Source organism: Rhinopithecus bieti, unplaced genomic scaffold (assembly GCF_001698545.2).
Source record: "Rhinopithecus bieti isolate Rb0 unplaced genomic scaffold, ASM169854v2 scaffold_35884, whole genome shotgun sequence".
NCBI lineage: Eukaryota > Metazoa > Chordata > Mammalia > Primates > Cercopithecidae > Rhinopithecus > Rhinopithecus bieti.
The window spans coordinates 208,693-229,885 of record NW_016814992.1 but is presented as its reverse complement, the minus strand read 5'-3'; the positions used below and the strand labels follow the sequence as shown (position 1 = coordinate 229,885).

Genomic DNA, 21,193 nt, shown 5'->3' with positions numbered 1-21,193 from the left:
CCCTGTCTCTACACACACACACAAAAATACTAAAAAATTAGCTAGGCGTGGTGGCACACACCTGTAGTCCCAGCTACTTGGGAGGCTGAGGTGGGAGGATTGCCTGAACCCAAGAGGTCAAGGCTGCAGTGAGCCATTGGAGTACAGATTGTGCCACTGTACTCCAACCTGGGCAACAGAATGAGACCCTGTCAAAAAAAAAATGAAGTTCAATTAAGTCTTTTGCAGATCTGTGGTGTGAGATAAAATCATTCAGTATTTAGATCATCTTGAAACCTGGCTGTGACATAACCCATTTTTTATTAATTCAGTTTTTCTCAAAGCTTTGAATTTAATACAGATGTTTTCTTTCACTACTCTCAGACAGTTAGCTAAAATGACAATTATCAATCTCATAGCACAGGGTTCAGGCAATTAGAGAGCTATTAGACAATTTCTCAAATCCCCTGCATTGAGAATGAACTGAACTCAGGGCAGTCACTGTCATTTGACAGCATTCCCTAAACTTCAGTTCATATACCATCTTTATAATTTTCTGCCAGCCTTAAGTGTCACCAGTACTATTAAAAATTTTTAATCTGTCATAAACAACTTTAAACATTTCTTAAACAATAAAATCATGGATCTTAAAATACAGTTTTTTTTTCTGCAGCAAAAAAATAGAATTTTTTTTTCCATCACATTAAAATAAATATGGGCTGGGTGCAGTGGCTAACGCCTGTGATCCCAGCACTTTGGGAGGCTGAGGCGGGAGGATCACGAGGTCAGGAGATCGAGACCATCCTGGCCAACATGGTGAAATCCTGACTCTACTAAAAATACAAAAAAGTTAGCTGGGCGTGGTGGCGCGTGCCTGTAGTCCCAGCTACTTGGGAGGCTGAGGCAGGAGAATCGCTTGAACCCAGGAGGCGGAGGTTACAGTGAGCCGAGATTGCGCCACTGCACTCCAGCCTGGTGACAGAGCAAGACTGTCTCAAATAAATAAATAAATAACTGCCAAAACTATATGAGTGTTCCTCTGTGCAGTGGTATGCATGCAGTGCTATTCTTAGGGAAACTCTGGCTTTGTCGATTGGAAATGTGGGGCCAGTGTGGAAAGCTGGTTGTGTTTCTCTTATTATGATAACTCTAATGATACTAATTAGAAAGTGACGTGCTGCCAGGTGAACGGCGGGAGCCTCTGTGAGTACATGGCTAGGAAAGGTGGAAGGGTGTGCGTTTGAAATACTTGTGCTTTCTCTTAGAAAATTCCTACAAAATGTCAACAATTCTATTTCTCATTATATCTCCTTTTAGAAGATTCCTACAAAATACCAACAATTCTATTTTTCATATCTCCTTATTGAAATATTTATTTTAAGATTTTTACATTTATAATTTGTATAAAACCTTGCTGCTTTTTTCCTTTTGTCCCTTTCAGCACTCCCCACCACCATCACTATTCTTTATTTGTTCTAGCTATGTAATGCCTGGGAAGGTAACAATAAAATAAATGCATGTGTTGTCAAGTTCTCGATTAAAATTTTATGTAAAAGATAATTAATGGACAGCTGTTCTTCCTTCTTTCCTTTCCCCTCCCTTCTCTTTCCCTTTTTTCTTTTCTTTTCCTTCCATTATTTCTAGCTTGTTCAAACACTTCAAAAATAAGCAGAAATCATAAATATTAAATAGGATATGTATCATTTGTAATAAGAAATAATTTACATGGTTCTTATAAATAATGTCAGGGAAAGCTGCACTAGAACACACCTGTATACACATGTGTCCTGGAGCTCCACCTCTCATACTTAAGGTGTGTCAATATTACTTGCTTGGGGAGAAATATCCTACTATAAACAGCACATTCTTGGGGCGGGGGTTGTTCTTTTTTTTGAGACACAGTCTCGCTTTGATTCTCCTGCCTCAGCCTCTTGAGTAGCTGGGATTACAGGCGTCCACCACCAATCCCGGCTAATTTTTGTATTTTTAGTGGAGATGGGGTTTCACCATGTTGGTCAGGCTGGTCTCAAACTCCTGACCTCAATTGATCCCCCTGCCTCGGCCTCCCAAAGTGCTGGGATTACAGGCTTGAGCCACCACGCCGGGCCACATTCTTGTGTTTATAGTAACCTCATTTACAGTGCTTTCCCCTCTAAAAGAGCATCAGTCAGTCTTGTTCACTTTAGTACTTAGCATGCCCTTTGCCCCATTTACGGCAGCCTCGCAGACTGTCCACATGCAAAGAGCAGTCGAGTGTGCTGGTCTATAAATTGCATCATGCAATAACTGCTCTTTTTCACTTCTAAATACACTGATTTTATAGTTATTAATTTAGCCCATTTTTAACTCTTCATTTGAAATACTGAAGAAAAGTAGTTCCATTTGCCTTCGAGGATTCCAGGCTATGGTACCACAAAGCAGGCCATCAGAGTCAGTACTGAGAAAGACTCATAGATCAGCTGTGGCATGACACTATAGTGCCACTCTGGCCGAATCCATCTGAGCCTTAGCTTATTTATTCGCCAATAGAGTTAAATCAGTATGAATAATTGCTAACATTTATTGTTCACCGCCTGTACTAGGCACAGAATTTTATATACAATTATTAACCTGTTTAATGCTCACAACAAGCCTGCCTCTGTTAATATCCTCATTTTACAGACGAAAGGAGAGCAGATAGCAGTAGAGACCCAAACCATCCCCATCACACCATACTGTAGACTGCTTCATTATCTGTCATTTGTCGTATTGCCTTCTCATCCAAATTTGAGCTCTTAGTAATATAAATCAGACACATCAGAGGAAATGTATCCCAGACTTTTTGTGTTCACATTAAATATGTTTATATGAATATAGATTATTAGCCATTTTTGTTTTTAAACCAAAACATTTTCAGATCTTACAGCCATGTGTCTGGTCAGGCTTTGTGTGTGTCCTGTCTTCATCCATGTATCACTAGATCCTTAGGGGCTGTGAAGTAAACTAGCTTCTCTCAGCCCCAGTTTCTTCATCTGGAAAATAAACAGGTTGGAGTCAGTTATCAGTTTTAACTCTAAATTCTCATCTACAAGTATGAATATGTAATTATTCATTTTAAAGTTTCCTTTAATTGAATTTGACAGTTAATATCCAACCAGAAAAAGTTTTCTGTACATAGGCAAGGTGTTACTGAATCAAGCCTCTGTGTTTTTGTGTGAAATGCTGTGTTGCCTGGTATGGTTCCAGCACAGATAACCTGTCTTGGCTCAAGAAAAGGTCAGCTTTTGCTTTTTTACCAGATGTAACTACCCCTGAATCTACAAAGAATCTGATGGAGTCATCTATGGTAAATGGAGGTTTGACATCACAAACAAAAGAAAACGGGTTACGTACTGCACAGCAGGTGCCTGCACAGCGGAGGAAGCTCCTCAGAGCCCCAACTCTGGCCGAACTGGACAGCTCGGAGTCTGAGGTAAGGCCCAGTTCACACAGCTGGACTCCAAGATGAGGGTGCTTAATGCTCTCTGACCCAGTTTACTGATTATCTGGCTTCGGTTGTTGCTTAATCTCTTCTCATTTTTCAACCAATAAAGCTAGGATTAAAATTAATTTGATTTGCAGGAAATTAAATAGTAGATTACTTTCTGTTATTAGTAAAGACCAATATAGTGGCTGTAATTTATAGAAGACTAAAATTTTTGTCGGGCATGTTGGCTCATATCTATAATCCCAGCACTTTGGTAGGCCAAGGCAGGAGTATCACTGAGCCCAGGAGTTTGAGACCAGCCTGGGCAACATAGCAAGACTGTGTCTCTATAAAAAATTTAAAAATTAGCCATGTGCAGTAGCACATACCTCTGGTCCCAGCTAGTTGGGAGGCTAAGGCAGGAGGATTCCCTGAGCCCAGGAGTTCGAGTCTGCGGTGAGCTGTGATTGTGCCACTGCGTTCCAACCTGGGCAACAGAGTGAGACTCTGTCTCAAGAAACAAAAAAAGAAAAAGAAAAAAAAATATACACACACACACACACACACACACACATATACAGTCTTAAATTGTAAGTGGGGTTAAAACAAGTCAACAGTTTTCCAACTTATATTACCTGAGTATCTTCCCATTTGTTTGGGGAACAAAAAAATAAAGTTAAGAAAAACATTTTGCATAGATTCTTCTCCCTCTAAAATCCACACACTCATACTTAGGACTGTTCTTTTTGTAATCATAATACCAACAGATAAAATTCCAAAAAAGAAAATTCTAATAGTATTCTCCAGATTTCATCTTCCACCTACTGCCCTTTGTGGAGGGGGAAAGATATCATATCCTTCCTGATGTCAACATCCACCTACATGTTAATGCTTCCCACACCCATCTCAGGTTCCTATCTGCAGTATCAGTATTGTATACATCATTGCCTGCTGGGTCTCCACTGCCCCCTCCTCAAAATCAACTTAGGTAAAATGACATTCTCTTCTTCCCTCCCTTCTCCCTCACCCACTTGCCAAATCACACACACACACCCTAGCTACATATGCATGCACACACACACACACATACACACCCTAGCTACACATGTACACACACACATCCTAGCTACACACTCACATACATACGCATCCTAGCTTCACGCACACAGCCTAGCTACGCACGCACATGCACACACATACACCCTAGCTTCATACACACCTCCCCTAGCTGCACATGCGTGCGTGCACACACACACACCCCAGCCACGCACATCCCCCAGCTTCACACAAACCCTAGCTACACACATGCACATACACACACCTGCATGCATGCACACACCCCCCCTAGTTTCTCATCTTCTGCTTGCTATCCTAGTTGCTGGCTCCATCCAAGGTGGAATCTGAGGAATTATTCTTTAATTCTCCTCTCATTGGTCTCCACCCCATTCTAAGCAATACCAATAATAATTTTGCTACTGAAGGTTTTTCAAATATCAATAAGAAATATTCGTATTACCAACGTCAGTTGGTCTCTCTCTCTTACTGTCTCTTCAGTCTATCTGACTTTTCTTCTTGGCTCCCTAAATTCCATCTTGCACTCACTGCTCTTTGTAACTCCTGCTTAAAACCTTTGGAAGGCTCCCTGGCACGTACAGAATAAAATTTACATCCCCTGATCACATGCCTGCAGACACCTATGACCTAATGTCACACCTTCCCTGCCTCTGGTTTATGCGTCAGCCACGCGCAGCCATTCACTCTTCCCGCACAGCCCATCGGTGCTCAGCGTGGTGCTTAGCCGTGTCTGCGGTCTCCCCTCATGTCCTTGTCAGAGTCAGCATGGCCTCGCTTTGTCTTAGGAAGTCTCCCAGATACCGCTAGCCTGCCAGGACCCCTTCTTTGTGATTCTGTCATAACCCGTTCATCCCTCTGTTTCGCTGGAACAGTTAACACCCTGTCATGTAATTATTCACTTATTTCTCTGTCCCACCAGAGTACATGTTCCCTCAGAGGAGGAACCATGATAAATTTACTTTATATCTCCAGTTTCTAACACCCAGTAGACACTAAAATATTTAGATAAATTCATACTAACCTGTAAGAACAGCGATTTACATTTTAAAAGCATCTAGCTCAAATATCTAGACAGAGCTCCAATTCGGGAGCCACTCCCACGTGTGGCTATTTAAATTTAAATTATAGGCCGGGCGCGGTGGCTCAAGCCTGTAATCCCAGCACTTTGGGAGGCCGAGACGGGCGGATCACGAGGTCAGGAGATCGAGACCATCCTGGCTAACACCGTGAAACCCCATCTCTACTAAAAAATACAAAAAAAAACTAGACGGGCGAGGTGGCGGGCGCCTGTAGTCCCAGCTACTCGGGAGCCTGAGGCAGGAGAATGGTGTGAACCCGGGAGGCGGAGCTTGCAGTGAGCTGAGATCCGGCCACTGCACTCCAGCCTGGGCGACAGAGCGAGACTCCGTCTCAAAAAAAAAAACAAAAAACAAAACAAATTTAAGTTATAGTAAAATTAAATAAATGAAGAACTCAGTTTCTCAGTCATGGCACTCAGGGGCCCGGGAACCTCTGTGACCATGGCTACACAGATCACAGTCCCTTCACAGAGTTTGGTTGGGTGGCACCAATCTGCAGCTGCCAGGAACCACCTTCCTGCACCCCACAGGCCTACTTTTAACTCCTTTTCTAGTCCTCTTCCATCACCTCATGAGGCATGACCACACAGCAAGGCATGATCAGATAAATTTGCAGCCTCTGTAACCTTCTTTGTGGTCTTCTTTTTGAAGATAAAGTGGTAATGCCCCAAATCCACATCTTGAGACGATTTGCTAGGCATGCTATTCTTAATCAAAGAGAGGCCGTTTTCATCAGTTAGATTATGAAGCAAGCGATAAATTGCCGAAAAGAGAAATGTGAGATCTGGATTCCAGCTACCTCTGACTTTTGTCACTAGCTACTGGTTTAAACCTGGATGAATCATAGTTCTTAAGTCAGTGGTAGTAGAAATCTCAAAGATTTATGGAGCAGAGTGAATGATCTTAGACAAGGGTATGGAAATAAGCATATTCCTCCTTTCCTCTTCAATCTAAAATTGATATTTTTAAGTATAAGAAAAGAGCAAAGGTATTAAATGTGGGAATGTCTTATGTTCCTTTTAAATATATATATAATTCCTTTTTGATATACATTATATATATTTAGAAGTTTTTAAATTCATATATATGTATGTATGTGTGTGTGTGTGTGTGTGTGTGTGTGTGTGTATATATATATATTTTTTTTTTTTTGAGACAGAGCCTCGCTCTGCCCCCCAGTCTGGAGCACAGTGGTCCAATCTTTGCTCACTGCAACCTCGACCTCCCAGGTTCAAGCGATTCTCCTGTCTCAGCCTCCTGAGTAACTGGGATTCTAGGTGCCTGCCACCATGCCAACTAATTTTTTTATATTTTTATTAGAGATGGAGTTTCACCATGTTGGCCAGGCTGGTCTCAAACTCCTGACCTTAAGTGATCCACCTGCCTCAGCCTCCCAAAGTGCTGGGATTACAGGCGTGAGCCACCACGCCCAGCCAAAAACTTCTAAATGATACCCAAATGTTAACATTTAGAAAACACAGATAAACCGAAGTGTTTATTTTTAATCAGCTGTTTCAAGTTTGGGGTTTGTATTAATCAAAGTTTTAATAAACTTTCTATTGATGAGACAGTAGTTCTCTTTAACCGTGGTAGACGAATTGTGTTTATTCTAAAACACTCTATTAACATTAGCTGATTTCAGATCATCAGATGGTTAAAGCCAGCTCAGAAGAAGGTCTATTGTAAAGCCATTTAATGAACTGACATTTATATGACATGAGTGAACACCTGGAAACTCAAATTGTGTTTCCTTACAGTGTGAATTAGTAAAGAACAGTTCTCCGTGTTGCACCTGCCCTGGGCCCACTCAGGGTGTATGGACTGGGTGCTGGAATGGACACTTGACCTTGTCAGCCACCAGCGTATTCTCCCTCTGATGAGAGGAGCTGATTCTGTGATCTCTAGGTCTCTTCCAGTTCCAAAACTTGGTAGCTCCAGAAGCGTGAAACTGGAAAAGATGCTGAGGAATTCTATCTATTCCTAAACCAAGATTGACTTACCTGTGGTCATATTTGCTGTCTTACAAATGGCCACAAATACAGAGACTGTTAAATACATCCCATGTCACATTGCAGGGGTTTTTTCGTTCACATCTTACAGTAATTTTTTGTTCCCTACTTTTTAGTGCATTTTAAAACTCTTCTCCTATTCTTTTCACCAACTTTTTTTTTTCCAGTACTACTCCATTTTTTCCAATCAAATATTTATTGAATGCCTTCAGTAAGTACTAAAAGTAGAAACAGAAATATGATGGTCTTTGCCCTCCTGTTGTTTATAATTTAAATAGAATATAAAAAAAAATACCTAAGAATCATTCCAAGTGCTTAGTGAGCACAGTGTCTTCCAGACACTGTCTTAGTCTGTGTAGAGTGTGACTGGACACTACAGAAGTCGAGAGACTGCAGAGGTCAGTTCAGTCAGTGAGTAAACACCACAGGGGCTGAAAAGGCTGGAGAATCCACATGGAAGAGCAGTAGGACTTAGGTTTTAGAATGAGCATAAAAGACGGCAGAGGGCTTTCCATTTTGTTGTGGGATGTGAACCGGGCTGTGCCACAGCATGTTGATGTATTTCTCCCGTGCCTTCCCAAGAGCGGAGATGCAGTCTTACTCAAACCTCTGCTCCTTACTGCATGTCTGGCATCTGGTGACTCTGCTGACTTGTCTAGTGAGTTCTGGCTGACGTTGCAGCATGAGCAAAGACCAAGTGAAGAGTCAGGGCTGTAGAGAACAAATAAAGGGCAGTCTCGAAAAAGGTTGACTTTATTCTTTTTTTCTTGCCTCTCAGTTGTATCACCTGTTTCCCCATTTTCCCTCTCCTCCTCAAATTTAATGACTGGCTTCCAAACATGGTTTTTTTGGGATTTTTTTGAGATGGAGCCTCACTCCATCGCCAAGGCTGGAATGCAGCAGAGCGACCTCAGCTCACTGCAACCTCCGCCTCCTGGGTTCAAGCAATTCTCCTGCTTCAGCCTCCCAAATAGCTGGGATTACAGGGGCCCACCACCACACTCGGCTAATTTTTGTATTATTAGTAGAGACAGGGTTTCACCATGTTGGCCAGACTGGTCTCAAACTTCTGACCTCAGGTGATCTGCCCACCTCAGCCTCCCAAAGTGCTGGGATTACAAGCGTGAGCCACTGCACCTGGGCCCAAACATGTTTTTAAGTGCCAAAACTTTTTCTTCACACAAGACTTACACAGAAGTACAGTGTCAATCAGCTAGAAATGGAGATGGAGACTAGAGCCTTCCCCACCCACCACCTCCCATCCTTCTCATCCTTCAGAGCCTCCTGAAGGCCTCATAGAGCAATGTGAAATTTCTTTTCCATTCCAAGAGGGAGTGGCCCACTACTGAGTTAGTACTCAGCTGGTACTGAACTCACCAGTGGAGTCCACCTGCCTCTGCTGCCCTTTGCATGAGCCTCTTTGCCCACCCTCTGTAACAAAATCCACAAAACAATTGAAGGAGAGACCAGAATTTCCCCTTGAGGAGGAAGCAGTGACACTTCCAACTGCATACTGAACACTTTATTCACCCCTGATATAGGAAATGCTGTCATGTGTATGTAAATTTCACCTGTTAACTTATCAGGACTCATTCTAGCAGTGGTTTTTTTTTTTTTTTTTGGTTTGTTTTACATTTTAACAAATGCTTTCTAGCCACCAAAATACCTACTATATGGTAAACTCTGTATATATATGATCTTATTTAATCTTCCTTTCCATAGAGACTCTATATTCTTTTAAGAGATACCTTCCACCATTCCAGGATATCACCTGTGCTCCCCTGCAGAGTTTTCATTTGATGACATTGTCCACCAGAAATTTCTTACCACCCATTGTTGTCTTTGGGGTTTAAGTTAAATGTGGGTCCAAATTATCACATAGAGCAGTTTACTGTTTAACCCCAATTTAGTTCTGAATTGCTTTGTAATCAGCTAATATATTATTGTAGATCAAATACTCATGAAATTAGAATTATGCTAATTATTTACATTATCAATTACAAACTCAACTGTTTTATATAAAAAGAAAAAACTCCTTAATTATTTTAAGAACAAAGACACAGACTTGCTTTTTAATTAACAAAATATGAGCAATTTCCATTTGATTAAATGTCCTTTTCCATCATGATGCCTGATAGCTGTGTGGTATTCCACAGTAATAACCTACTGTATTTTATTTACTCAGTCCTCTATTTTTTAACATGTAGGCTGTTTCCAGTTTTCTACCATTATTAAGAGCAACATTATTGTGAACATTATGTTTTCACTTTCATTTTCCAGTTTTCTACCATTATTGAGGGCAATACTATGTAAACATTGTGACATTTTTGCTTTCGTTTCTCAATTTTTTTTTTTTTTTTTTTTTTGCCAGAACCGAATTTTCTGAGTGAAAGAATGCACATTTGTGTAGCTTTTGATACATATTGCTAAGTGCCTTAAAAGAAAGCTGTAAGAGCCAGGTGGGTGGCTCACAGCTGTAATCCCAGCACTCTGGGAGGCCAAGCCAGTCAGATAGCTCGAGATCAGGAGTTTGAGGCCAGCCTGAGCAACATAGCAAGACCCTCATCTCTACAAAAAAAAATTGGCTGGGCATGGTGACTCACGCCTATAATCCCAGTACTTTAGGAGGCCGAGGTGAGTGGATCACTTGAGTTCAGGAGTTTGAGACCAGCCTGGCCAACATGGCAAAACCCTATCTCTACTAAAAATACAGAAAATAGCCAGGCTTTGTGGTGCATTCCTGTAATGGCAGCTACTCGGGAGGCTGAGGCAGGAGAATTACTTGAACCTGGGAGGTGGATGTTGCAGTGAGCCGAGATCACACCACTGCACTGCAGCCTGAGTGACAGAGTGAGACTATTTGGTGTACACCTGTAGTCCCAGTTACTGGAAGGCTGAGGCAGGAGGATCACTTGAGCCCAGGAATTCAAGGCTGTGGTGAGCTATAATCATTGCCACTGCACTTCAGCCTGGGTGACAGAGCAAGTCCCTAGAAAAAAAAAAAAAAAAAAAGACCAGCCACAGTTGCTCACACCTGTAATCCCAGCACTTTGGGAGGCTAAGGCAGGTGGATCACGTGAGCCCAGGAGTTCAGGACCAGCCTGGGCGACATGGCAAAACCTCATTTTTACTAAAAATACAAGAACTGAGTCTGGCATGATAGCACATCCCTGTAATCGCAGCTACTTGCGAGGCTGAGGTGGGAGGATCACCTAACTCCAGGAGGTCAAGGCTGCAGTGAGCTGTGTTTGTACCACTACACTCTAGCCTGGGTGGTAGAGTAAGACCCTGTCTCAAAAAAAAAAAACACTGGGCATGGTGTCGCTATAATGGTGGTTTTGTGTTGAGCTAACCCTGTGTTAGACTTTCACTGTTGCTGGGGTTTTTGTTGTTTGCGTTTATTATAGAGACAGGAGTGTTGAACTCCCAGTCTCAAGCATTCCTCTTGCCTTGGCCTCCCAAAGTGCTAGGATTACAGGCATGAGCCACCATGCCCAGCCTATGTTAGACTTTAGAAATAAATCAGTTTGTCTTCACAAAGACCATAGATAGCAGCTATGATCCTTGTATAAAAGATAAGAAAACTGGCCATGCGTGATGACTCACACCTATAATCCCAGCACTTTGGGAGGCCAAGACGGGTATATCACTTGAGGTCAGGAGTTCAAGACTAGCCTGGCCAACATGGCAAAACCCCATCTCTACTAAAAAGACAAAAATTAGCCCGGTGTGGTGGTGTACACCTGTAATTCCAGCTACTCAGGAGGCTGAGGCGTGGGAATAACTTGAACTCCAGAGGCGGAGATTGCAATGAGCCAAGATTGTCAAGATTGTGTCATTGCACTCCAGCAGGGGTGACAGAGCAAGACTGTCTCCAAAAAAAAAGAAGAAGAAGAAGAAGATAAGAAAATAGACACATGAAATGGTTGTCTACGTTCAAAGAGTTAGTAAATGATAAAGTTAGATTTGAAACCCAAGTCTGTCTAACTCTGAAGTCCATGTGTCTCATGAACTTGCTAGTGTTCTCACGGCACATGAGAATGCCTTAACTGAAGAGAAGAACAAAGGTTGGGCGTGGTGGCTCACGCCTGTAATCCCAGCACTGGGAGGCCGAGGCGGATAGATCACTTGAGGCCAGAAGTTCAAGACCGGCCTGGCCAACGTAGTGAAACCCCATCTCTACTAAAAATACAAAAATCAGCTAGGCCTGGTGGTGCATGGTTGTAATCCCAGCTATTTGGGAGGCTGAGACGAGAATCGCTTGAAGAGCAAGAGTCTAGTGTCAAAAAACAGAACAAAGCAAAAAACAGTATTTTTTTTTAACTGGAAGGGGCCTTAGAAATTTTGTTCAGCATCATTACTTTCCAGTGAGAAAAGTGAGCCCCTAGCCAGGAAGAAACTAAGTTAGAAAAGCCACACAGTGTTTTAGTCACAGATCCCCTATTAAATTAGACCCTCACACCCAGATCTTCCTTCCATTACTGTTTTTTCAGTTCCCAGAAACCTAACTTCAGTGTTTCTTGTTGTCTTTAATAACCTCTGCTAGCCTGTCTTGGTAACTTTTTTTTTTTTTACTGAAATATGAGTTTTGATTGTAGCCATATCAAAGCTTCCAGTAGGAAAGCTAAGCAGAGGAGCTGTGTCTGAGCCCTCCTTGAACCTCTTTTCAGGAGGAGGAAGATTTCCATTCCTGTTAAGTGAGTTAGGTGCCCTGAGACTATACTCTGGCCCCTGAGACTATACTCTGGCAGTATTCGGCACCAGTGGGCCCTGGAGCAAAGCAGCAGTGCAGGAGGCTTTCCTGCAGCCACGGTTCTGAGCTCGAGAAGCCCTAACTCCATGAGGATCAGCCAGTCACTGGGATCAGATGAAAAACAAGATTTCGGGAAGCAGGCCAGGCAGTAGAAGAGACTGATACTCTAGAGATGTCGGAGACCCATCAGAATTCCCCAGATAAACAAAAAGTGATTAGGCAGTGGGAACAGACATGAGAGGCTACACAGCAAACAGGAGCCTGTACACGCACATGGATGTACCCACGCATATGCCCACATGTGTGTGCACACACACCCTTCTCTCAGGAGACCTGACCTTCAGAAGTTCCCTGGCTGTCCTTATGAGCGTCTGAGTTACCCGAGATAGAGTAGCACAAGTTAGTGTGATTCCTCCGGGGCAAGAACTAATCCCGGAGAAGATTCCTTTTAAGCAATCAGAAAATTGTGTGCAGCTGCCTGTTGTGGGTATTCAGAGACAGTGGACCCTTAACACTTCTGGGGAAGCAACGTAAAATTTAAAACAACTCCTTCTATCTGTAACATTTCAGTATATTCTATGTGCATTGGGTAATCAAGGTACATCAGATTCTAATGTCAACCCTTAGTTATTTCCTTTTTGCAAAATATTTTTTAAAAATTAATATACTGGCCACACATGGTGGCCAATATGAGATTATGCCTGTAATCCTAGTACTTTCAGAGGCCAAGGTGGGAAGATCATTGGGGCTAGGAGTTCGAGACCAGCCTGGGCAACATAGCGAGACCCCCGTCTCTACAACAAATGTTTCTTAAAAGTTAGCTGGGCGTGGTGGCACATGTCTGTAGTCCTAGCTACTTGGGAGGTTGAGATGGGAGGATCATTTGAGCTCTGGAGGTCCAGGCTGCAGTGAGCCGTGATTGCACCACTGCACTCCAGCCTGGGCAACAGAGTGAGACCCTGTCTCTGATTAACTAGTTAATTAATGAACATAATAACTGAATATATTATGTGTTTTTCTTGTGTTATTTTTAAATCTTGAGTATATGCTTTTTAAATAGAGAATGTGCCCTCTGAGTGCCAAAATCTAGTGCTCCAAGTGTGCCCCTTTCTTCCTTTGGCCTCAGTTGCATCTATAAGAGTCTCATGAGATCTCATAAAGTGTATATGTGTATATATATATATAATATATAATATAATACTACATATATAGAGAGAGAGAGATATAAAGAGTAAGAGTGAAATAAAAGTATTCAGCATTATTAGGTTTTTAAAAAATCAGAATGTGGCTGGGCGTGGTGACTCACATCTGTAATCCCGGCACTTTGGGAGGCCGAGGAGGGAGGATCACTTGAGGTCAGGAGTTTGAGACCAGGCTGGCGAACATGGCAAAACCCCATCTCTACTAAAAATATATAATTTAGCCAGGCATGGTGGCGCTTGCCAATAATCCCAGCCATTCTGGAGGCTGAGGCAGGAGAATCGCTTGAACCCAGGAGGCAGAAATTGCAGTGATCTGAGATCACGCCACTGCACTCCAGCCTGGGTGAATGAGCAAGACTCAGTCTCACAATAATAATAAATAAAAAGATTTTAAAAATCAAAATGTTACCTTCAAATTCACCTAAACTGAAATTTTAATTCCCCTAGAACCATATCTACAAATTTTTGGTGTTACTTTAAAAGGGAGATTCAGGGCCGGGCGCGGTGGCTCAAGCCTGTAATCCCAGCACTTTGGGAGGCCGAGACGGGCGGATCACGAGGTCAGGAGATCGAGACCATCCTGGCTAACACTGTGAAACCCCGTCTCTACTAAAAAATACAAAAAACTAGCCGGGCGAGGTGGCGGGCGCCTGTAGTCCCAGCTACTCTGGAGGCTGAGGCAGGAGAATGGCGTAAACCCGGGAGGCGGAGCTTGCAGTGAGCTGAGATCCGGCCACTGCACTCCAGCCCGGGCGACAGAGCGAGACTCCGTCTCAAAAAAATAAAAAATAAAAAAAAAAATAAAAGGGAGATTCAGGAAAGACTTTCTTAGACTTATTTTCGAGACAGGGTCTTGCTCTGTCACTCAGGCTACAGTGCAGTGGTGCGAACACAGCTCATTGAAGCCTCGACCTCTTGGGCTTAAGGGATCCCATCCCCCTGCCTCAGTCTCCCAAGTAGGTAGGACCATAGGTGTGCACCACCACACCTGGCTATTTTTTTCTTACTAATTTTTGTAGAGACGGACCCTCACCATGTTGCTTAGGCTAGTCTCAAACTCCCGGGCTTAAGCGATCCTCTGGCCTCAGCCTCCCAAAGTGCTGGGATGCAGGTGTGAGCTACCGTGCCTGGCAGGAAAGACACTTAGTTTCTATTTACATTTTTGACCTGGAGAGGACTATAAAGAACATTCCACCCAACAATTTTCTAGATAAAAAAGATTCTGAGAAATGCTGAGTTATGCACCCAGGTTCTTCTGATTGATTAGAGTGAAACTGGCTCATTTGGGCATAGTGAAGCCTCTAAGTTGCTTTGCTTCTTCAAAGGACTTTCAGGACCATCAAACATTGAGTAGTCATTTTAAAGATCAGATGCAGTGGTGGAAAAATCCAGCTTTGAGGTTTTATAGGATTTCACTGAGAATAAAGTCTGAACGAGAGAAAAGAGCCGCTTCCAGCAAAGCTTCTCTGCACTGCTCTTCTTGTTTTGGAGGTCAATATGTACCTAAAAAGGACGTGAAATATAAACGAAACATGAGAGGGCTGCATCACGTGTACAGCTAGATGCTGGCGTTCTTTGAGCTGAGAGAAGTGTGGCCAGTGCTGGACTGCAGTTGTGTGCTCCAGTTCCACCACTTCAGATACAGATACTTATGCTTTCTCGTGTTTTCAGTTTTCTTTAGAATGTTAACATTTGTGGTCATAAAATTATTGATCTTTTTAATTTGCTTATAAAAGGCTTCATTCTGACCATTTTGCTTATTTATAGAGCCATTTTTTTGGCTCAGAGATAGTTTTCTTACAGAATTAAGTGTGATATTTTCATTATACAGAATTTAACTGGTTTCCATCCTGGAGTAAAGAAACATGATCTAATTCTCCCTTAACACTAACAAAGGTAACAACATGTAAAATTAGACTTTAAAAATATTTCTTTTTTTTTTTTTCTTTTGAGACGGAGTTTTACTCTTCTTGCCCAGGCTGGAGTACAGTGGCATGATCTCGGCTCACCGCAGCCTCTACCTCCCGGGTTCAAGTGATTCTCCAGCCTCAGCCTCCCGAGTAGCTGGGATTACTGGCACATGCCACCACGCCCAGCTTATTTTGTATTTTTAGTAGAGACAAGAATTTCTCCATGTTGGTCAGGCTGGTCTCGAACTCCTGACCTCATGATCCGCCTGCCTCAGCCTCCCAAAGTGTTGGGATTACAGGCGTGAGCCACCGCACCCAGCTGACTTCAAAAATATTTCTAGTGAAGGTGAGCTGAAGCGTGTGAGGCACAGGGATAGTTTCTGCTGTTTTAATCAAGGTAGCAGATAATTATTTGGGAAATTCTGCATATGACTCCTTTGTTCCTTTTCCTAAGAGATACTCTCTGCTTTTATTTCCTTCTGATCTTCTGTAAACAGAAAAAGATTGTTCTAATTGCATGCTAGCTTTTTTGGAGATTAGTGTGACTGACTACATCCTATCTGGGATAGAGGCTTTGCTTACAGTACTTGATTTGGTCTTCATGATAAGTCCCAAAAGTGTGGAGGTCACTATTTAAACCTTTTTGGAGTTTTTTGGTTTTTGTTTTTTGAGACAGAGTCTCGCTCTGTCGCCCCGGCTGGAGTGTAGTGGCGTGATCCTGGCTCACTGCAACCTCCGCCTCCCGAGTTCAAGTGATTCTCATGCCTCAGCCTCCCAAGGAGCTGGGATTACAGGCGCCTGTTCCCATCCAGCTAATTTTTGTATTTTCAGTAGAGACAGGGTTTCACCGTGTTGGCCAGGCTGGTCCTGACCTCAAGTCATCTGCCTGCCTTGGCCTCCCAAAGTGCTGGGATTACAGATGTGAGCCACCGCGCCCAGCCTAGCCCTTTTTTGTTTGAACTATGTAGTTTACGTGGGCTTTTCTTCTCCCTGTTCTTTAACCAGACATATTGTATTGTAGCTTACTTGAAACCAATGCTTTCAGCAGTAGGTTTTACGTGAGGCCAGTTTTTGGTGAACAGCTAATTCTTAAAAGTTACTTTATGCTGGGCTTAATAACCTAGGTGATGGGTTGATGGGTGTAGCAAACCACCATGGCACACATTTACCTATGTAACAAACCTGCACATCCTGCACATGTATCCTAGAACTTAAAAAAAAAAAAAATTTTTTTTAATTAAAAAAGTTAAGCCATTTTAGCTAAGAACATCTAAAATCTTTCACCTAGTTTATCTCACATAGTCATGAGTGAATGTATTTGCCTAATTTTCTTCCTTTTGTATTTAAAAATATCTATAGGCTGGGCATGGTGGATCATGCCTGTAATCCCAGCACTTTGGGAGGCCGAGGTGGGTGGATCACGAGGTCAGGAGTTCAAGACCAGCCTGACCAACATGGTGAAATGCCATCTCTACCAAAAAAATTACAAAAATTAGCCAGGCGTGGTGGCACTCACCTATAATCCCAGTTAGGAGGCTGAGGCAGGAGAATTGCTTGAACCCAGGAGGCGGAGGTTGCAGTGAACTGAGATCGCGCTACTGCACTCCAGCCTGGGCGACAGAGTAAGACTCCGTCTCAAAAAAATTATATATATATCTATAGACACTAAGTAGAAATTACAAGTAAATGTTTATCTCACATAGTATTTAGTAAATATTTCAGAAATAAATATTATACTTCATTTGTGTTTAGTCTAAAACAAGTCAGGATCTCTTCTCTCTGGTAATAGGAATGTTACTTTTATTTGGCACAATGTAGGCATTTTTCTTTCTCTTTTCTTTTCTTTTCTTTTCTGGGACAGAGTCTTGCTCTATCACCCAGGCTGGAGTGCACTGGTGCGATATCAGCTCACTACAACCTCTGCCTCCGCAGGTCAAGCGATTCTCCTGCCTCAGCCTCCCAAGTAGCTGGTACTACAGGCATATGCCACTACGCCCAGATCATTTTTGTATTTTTAGTAGAGATGAGGTTTCACCATGCTGGCCAGGCTGATCTCGAACTCCTGACCTCATCTGCCCGTCTCGGCCTCCCAAAGTGCTGGGATTACAGGTGCGAGCCACGATAGCTGGCCCACAACGTAGACATATTTCTAGACTCATAGGACATTTCATGAGATGTTTATGTGTTTCATCCATTCATTCAGCAAACACTCATTACTTCCTAAGTGATGGGTTTGGTACTGGACATACATCAGTGAACAAGACAGACCCGGCATCTGCTCCTATGAGGCTCACAGTGTATTACTTTTATAAATGTATTAAACGTTTCCCTAATAATATTACCACTGTTTTATTATGTGCCAGGTAATGTGGTAAGCATTTTGAATGCATTGCCTCATTTAATCTTTCTAATAACCCTATGGAAAAAGTGATATTAAATACCCTCTTTCACAATGATGAAACTAAGATAAGAAACATGCTCCGGCCAGGGGCAGCGGCTCACACCTGTTACCCCAGCACTTGGAGAGGCTGAGGTGGGAGGATCGCTTGAGCTCAAGGCCAGCTGGGCAACATGGGAAGACCCTGTCTCTACAAAAAATGTAAAAATTAGCTGGGTGTGGAAGTGCACACCTGTGATCCGGGATTCTGGGGCCTGAGGTGGGAGGATCACTTGGGCCCAGAAGGTGGGAGCTGCAGTGAGCCAAGATCACACCACTGCCTGCAGCCAGAGCAACAGAGTGAGACCCTGTCTCCAAAAAACCAGAAAGAAGCATGCTCAGTTTCACATCACTCTAATCAGGGCAGAGCCAAGGCACAAACCCAGACCTGTCTTGTTTTAAAACCCCTTCTAGTTTGTTTTCTGCTTGCCTTGAACCTTTGACATAATTTGGTGCCTCATGTTAAAATAACCGTTTAATAATAAAATGTTATTAAATAGCATGAGAGCACAAATGTCTAAGAAATCAGTTTCTCCACCTGTGTTTTGCTCAGGAAGAAACCCTGCACAAGTCGACCAGCAGCAGCAGCGTGTCTCCCTCTTTCCCTGAAGAGCCAGTCCTGGAGGCCGTGTCCACAAGGAAGAGTGAGTAGTTGTGTTGCTAAGAACTGTAGCCGGTTATCTTATTACAAAACACACTTGACCTGGAGCAGAGATCCCAGAGTGCCCTGTGCTCATTTGGGGTAGAAAGAACTAACCCAGGCGTTTCACTGATCTGGAGATGAAATACTGATTTTCCAAGTGTGGCATCACACCAGACCTCGGGAACTTATGACAGAGCAGGCGCATTTGTGTTTATGAACAGTAGTCATGGGAAATAGTATAAATCAGTTGTGTGTGTAGTGTTCTGTTCTGTTTTGTTTTAGATAGATTACCTCCTTGGCTAAATTTAAACCGGAAGCCGAAAACAACCATATTTATTACCATTCCACCTACCACCCACACACACCCATCTCCGAAAACCTGTGTAGGTAGTGAAAACACCTTTGTAACTCTTTAGGAGATAGATTCTGAACACAGATATCTAAAGTTAAGGGATTTCTAAAGGCTTTTAATAATCCTTTTCATTTATAAGAACATTATGAAGTATTAATATTATATATTGGCTTGATTTCTCATACACAAAATTCTTTAAGTAGTATTTTATTATTTACACAGATTATATCAAAAACAGTGGGTGCTGACTAGTTATCCACAATTGGTATTTGGCCAGACCCATTAAATATTATAGGGACCCAGCTGAATCTCATAATGGATTTCTGTATCTTTGCTTGACTGTGGAAATTATATCTGTGTTTTCCTGTAGTGGTTTCTCTTGGTGGGACAGTCTAAATAGATGGATCCTGTGTAACTTTGTGTTGACTCTCACTCTTCACACCCACTACATTGAAGCAGCTCTACTTTGTAGACAGAGTAGGAAGAAGCACTAAATAAAACTCTGGCACCATAATTTATTTCTAATGTTCTCCTTATGTTTTCAAAATGTGAATCCAGAACCATTCAGACACGAAAGCATTCTCCTTTTAAACACTATCTTAAAATATTACTAGACAGAGAAGGACAATGGTACAATATTAATATCAAAGCTGAAGCTTCCTTTTTCTGTTTAAATATGGTTTAATTTAAACCTAAGGACAAAATGTCTTGGTAAACATGTAGAAAGAAGGGTTTTCCTTGTTTTGTCTTTAAAGAGTAGAATGTAAAAAAAGGGTACACTTGAGAATTTTGGTATGATTTGGGAATCTTTCTGGCCACACCTAATATTTTTCCTTTTTTCTTGCTATTTCTGTAGCAAGTTTACTTTGCAAAGATTCTTCTGTAACAGCCCTCAGAGTCTGCTCCTAAGGATTACCATTACCATCTTAAAATATCTATCCAATGAAATAAATAACTCATCTTTGTTTTTTTTTTGTTTTTTTGTTTTTTTGTTTTTTTTGTTTTTTTTTTGAGATGGAGTCTTGCTCTGTCGCCCAGGCTGGAGTGCAGTGGCCAGATCTCAGCTCACTGCAAGCTCCGCCTCCCGGGTTCACGCCATTCTCCTGCCTCAGCCTCCCGAGTAGCTGGGACTACAGGCGCCCGCCAGGTCGCCCAGCTAGTTTTTTGTATTTTAGTAGAGACGGGGTTTCACCATGTTAGCCAGGATGGTCTCGATCTCCTGACCTCGTGATCCGCCCGCCTCGGCCTCCCAAAGTGCTGGGATTACAGGCTTGAGCCACCGCGCCCGGCCCCAATAACTCATCTTTGAATACAGTGTTTGTCACAAATGTCAACAGGCTTTGTGTTAGAAAATTCACATTGTTTTATTTCATTTGGTTAAATCTTTAGAGCCTCCCAAATTCCTACCCATATCATCAACACCCCAGCCAGAGAGACGGCAGCCGCCCCAGAGACGACATTCCATTGAAAAGGAAACGCCTACTAATGTGAGGCAGTTCCTGCCGCCTTCCAGGCAGAGTTCCCGCTCTCTTGTAAGTACCGGAAAGACTTCGTAGTAGCTTAGGGGTCAGCTAGAAGACCTAGAAGAATCCTTAGCTTTCTTACGAAGATGATAAGGGGAAAAAAACTTGCGAAAGTTAGAATGAACTTTGAATAATTTACTTAATAGCTAAAGAAAACAAAACAGCCAGGCATGGTGGCTCATGCCTATAATCCTAACACTTTGGGAGGCCAAGGTGGGAGGATTGCTTGACTCCAGGAATTAGAGACCAGCCTGAGCAACATTGTGAGATCCTGTCCCTGCAAAAAAAATAATAATAATGTGTGGTAGTGCACACCTGTGGTCCCAGGTGCTGGAGAGGATGAGGTGAGAGGATCACTTGTGCCCAGGAGGTTAAGGCTGTAGTGAGCTATGATCGCACCACTGCACTCTAGCCTGGGCAACAGAGTGACACCTTCTCCACACTCTATCCATAACTTAAATGAAACTTGACCAGTGTTTGTTCATTTTGAGCTCTTTTTTTTTTTTTCTTGAGAAAATTTATCAATGGTTTAAAGTATGGATTATTATTAGAGAAATGCTTTCTTTCTTTTAAAGGCTATTAACCCATTTAAAAATTGTTAAAAATTGACCCAAAAAACTCTTACAAAGTGACTATAGTAGATGATCTCATTGAGGCAGAAGTACAAAGCGAGGGAGAATTTTGATCCCTTAATAACTACTGTACATTGTTTTCTAGTATGTTTTGTGATATTTGGGGCCAGTGGTGTTATTTTGGTTGAACTGGCCAACAGTTTTTGCTGTTTTCC

General features: G+C 42.4%; 1 protein-coding gene across 8 annotated transcripts in view; it reads left to right on the top strand.

Moving 5' to 3' along the window:
* SPIRE1 (spire type actin nucleation factor 1) overlaps positions 1-21,193 on the top strand; it is a 196,318-nt gene that overhangs the window by 157,809 nt on the left and 17,316 nt on the right. For all 8 annotated transcript variants that reach the window (XM_017852884.1, XM_017852882.1, XM_017852878.1 and 5 more), the window contains 3 exons: positions 3,258-3,430; positions 18,442-18,532; positions 20,273-20,415. In XM_017852884.1, the coding sequence (XP_017708373.1) occupies positions 3,258-3,430; positions 18,442-18,532; positions 20,273-20,415 (407 nt within the window). The remainder of the gene's footprint in view (positions 1-3,257; positions 3,431-18,441; positions 18,533-20,272; positions 20,416-21,193) is intronic.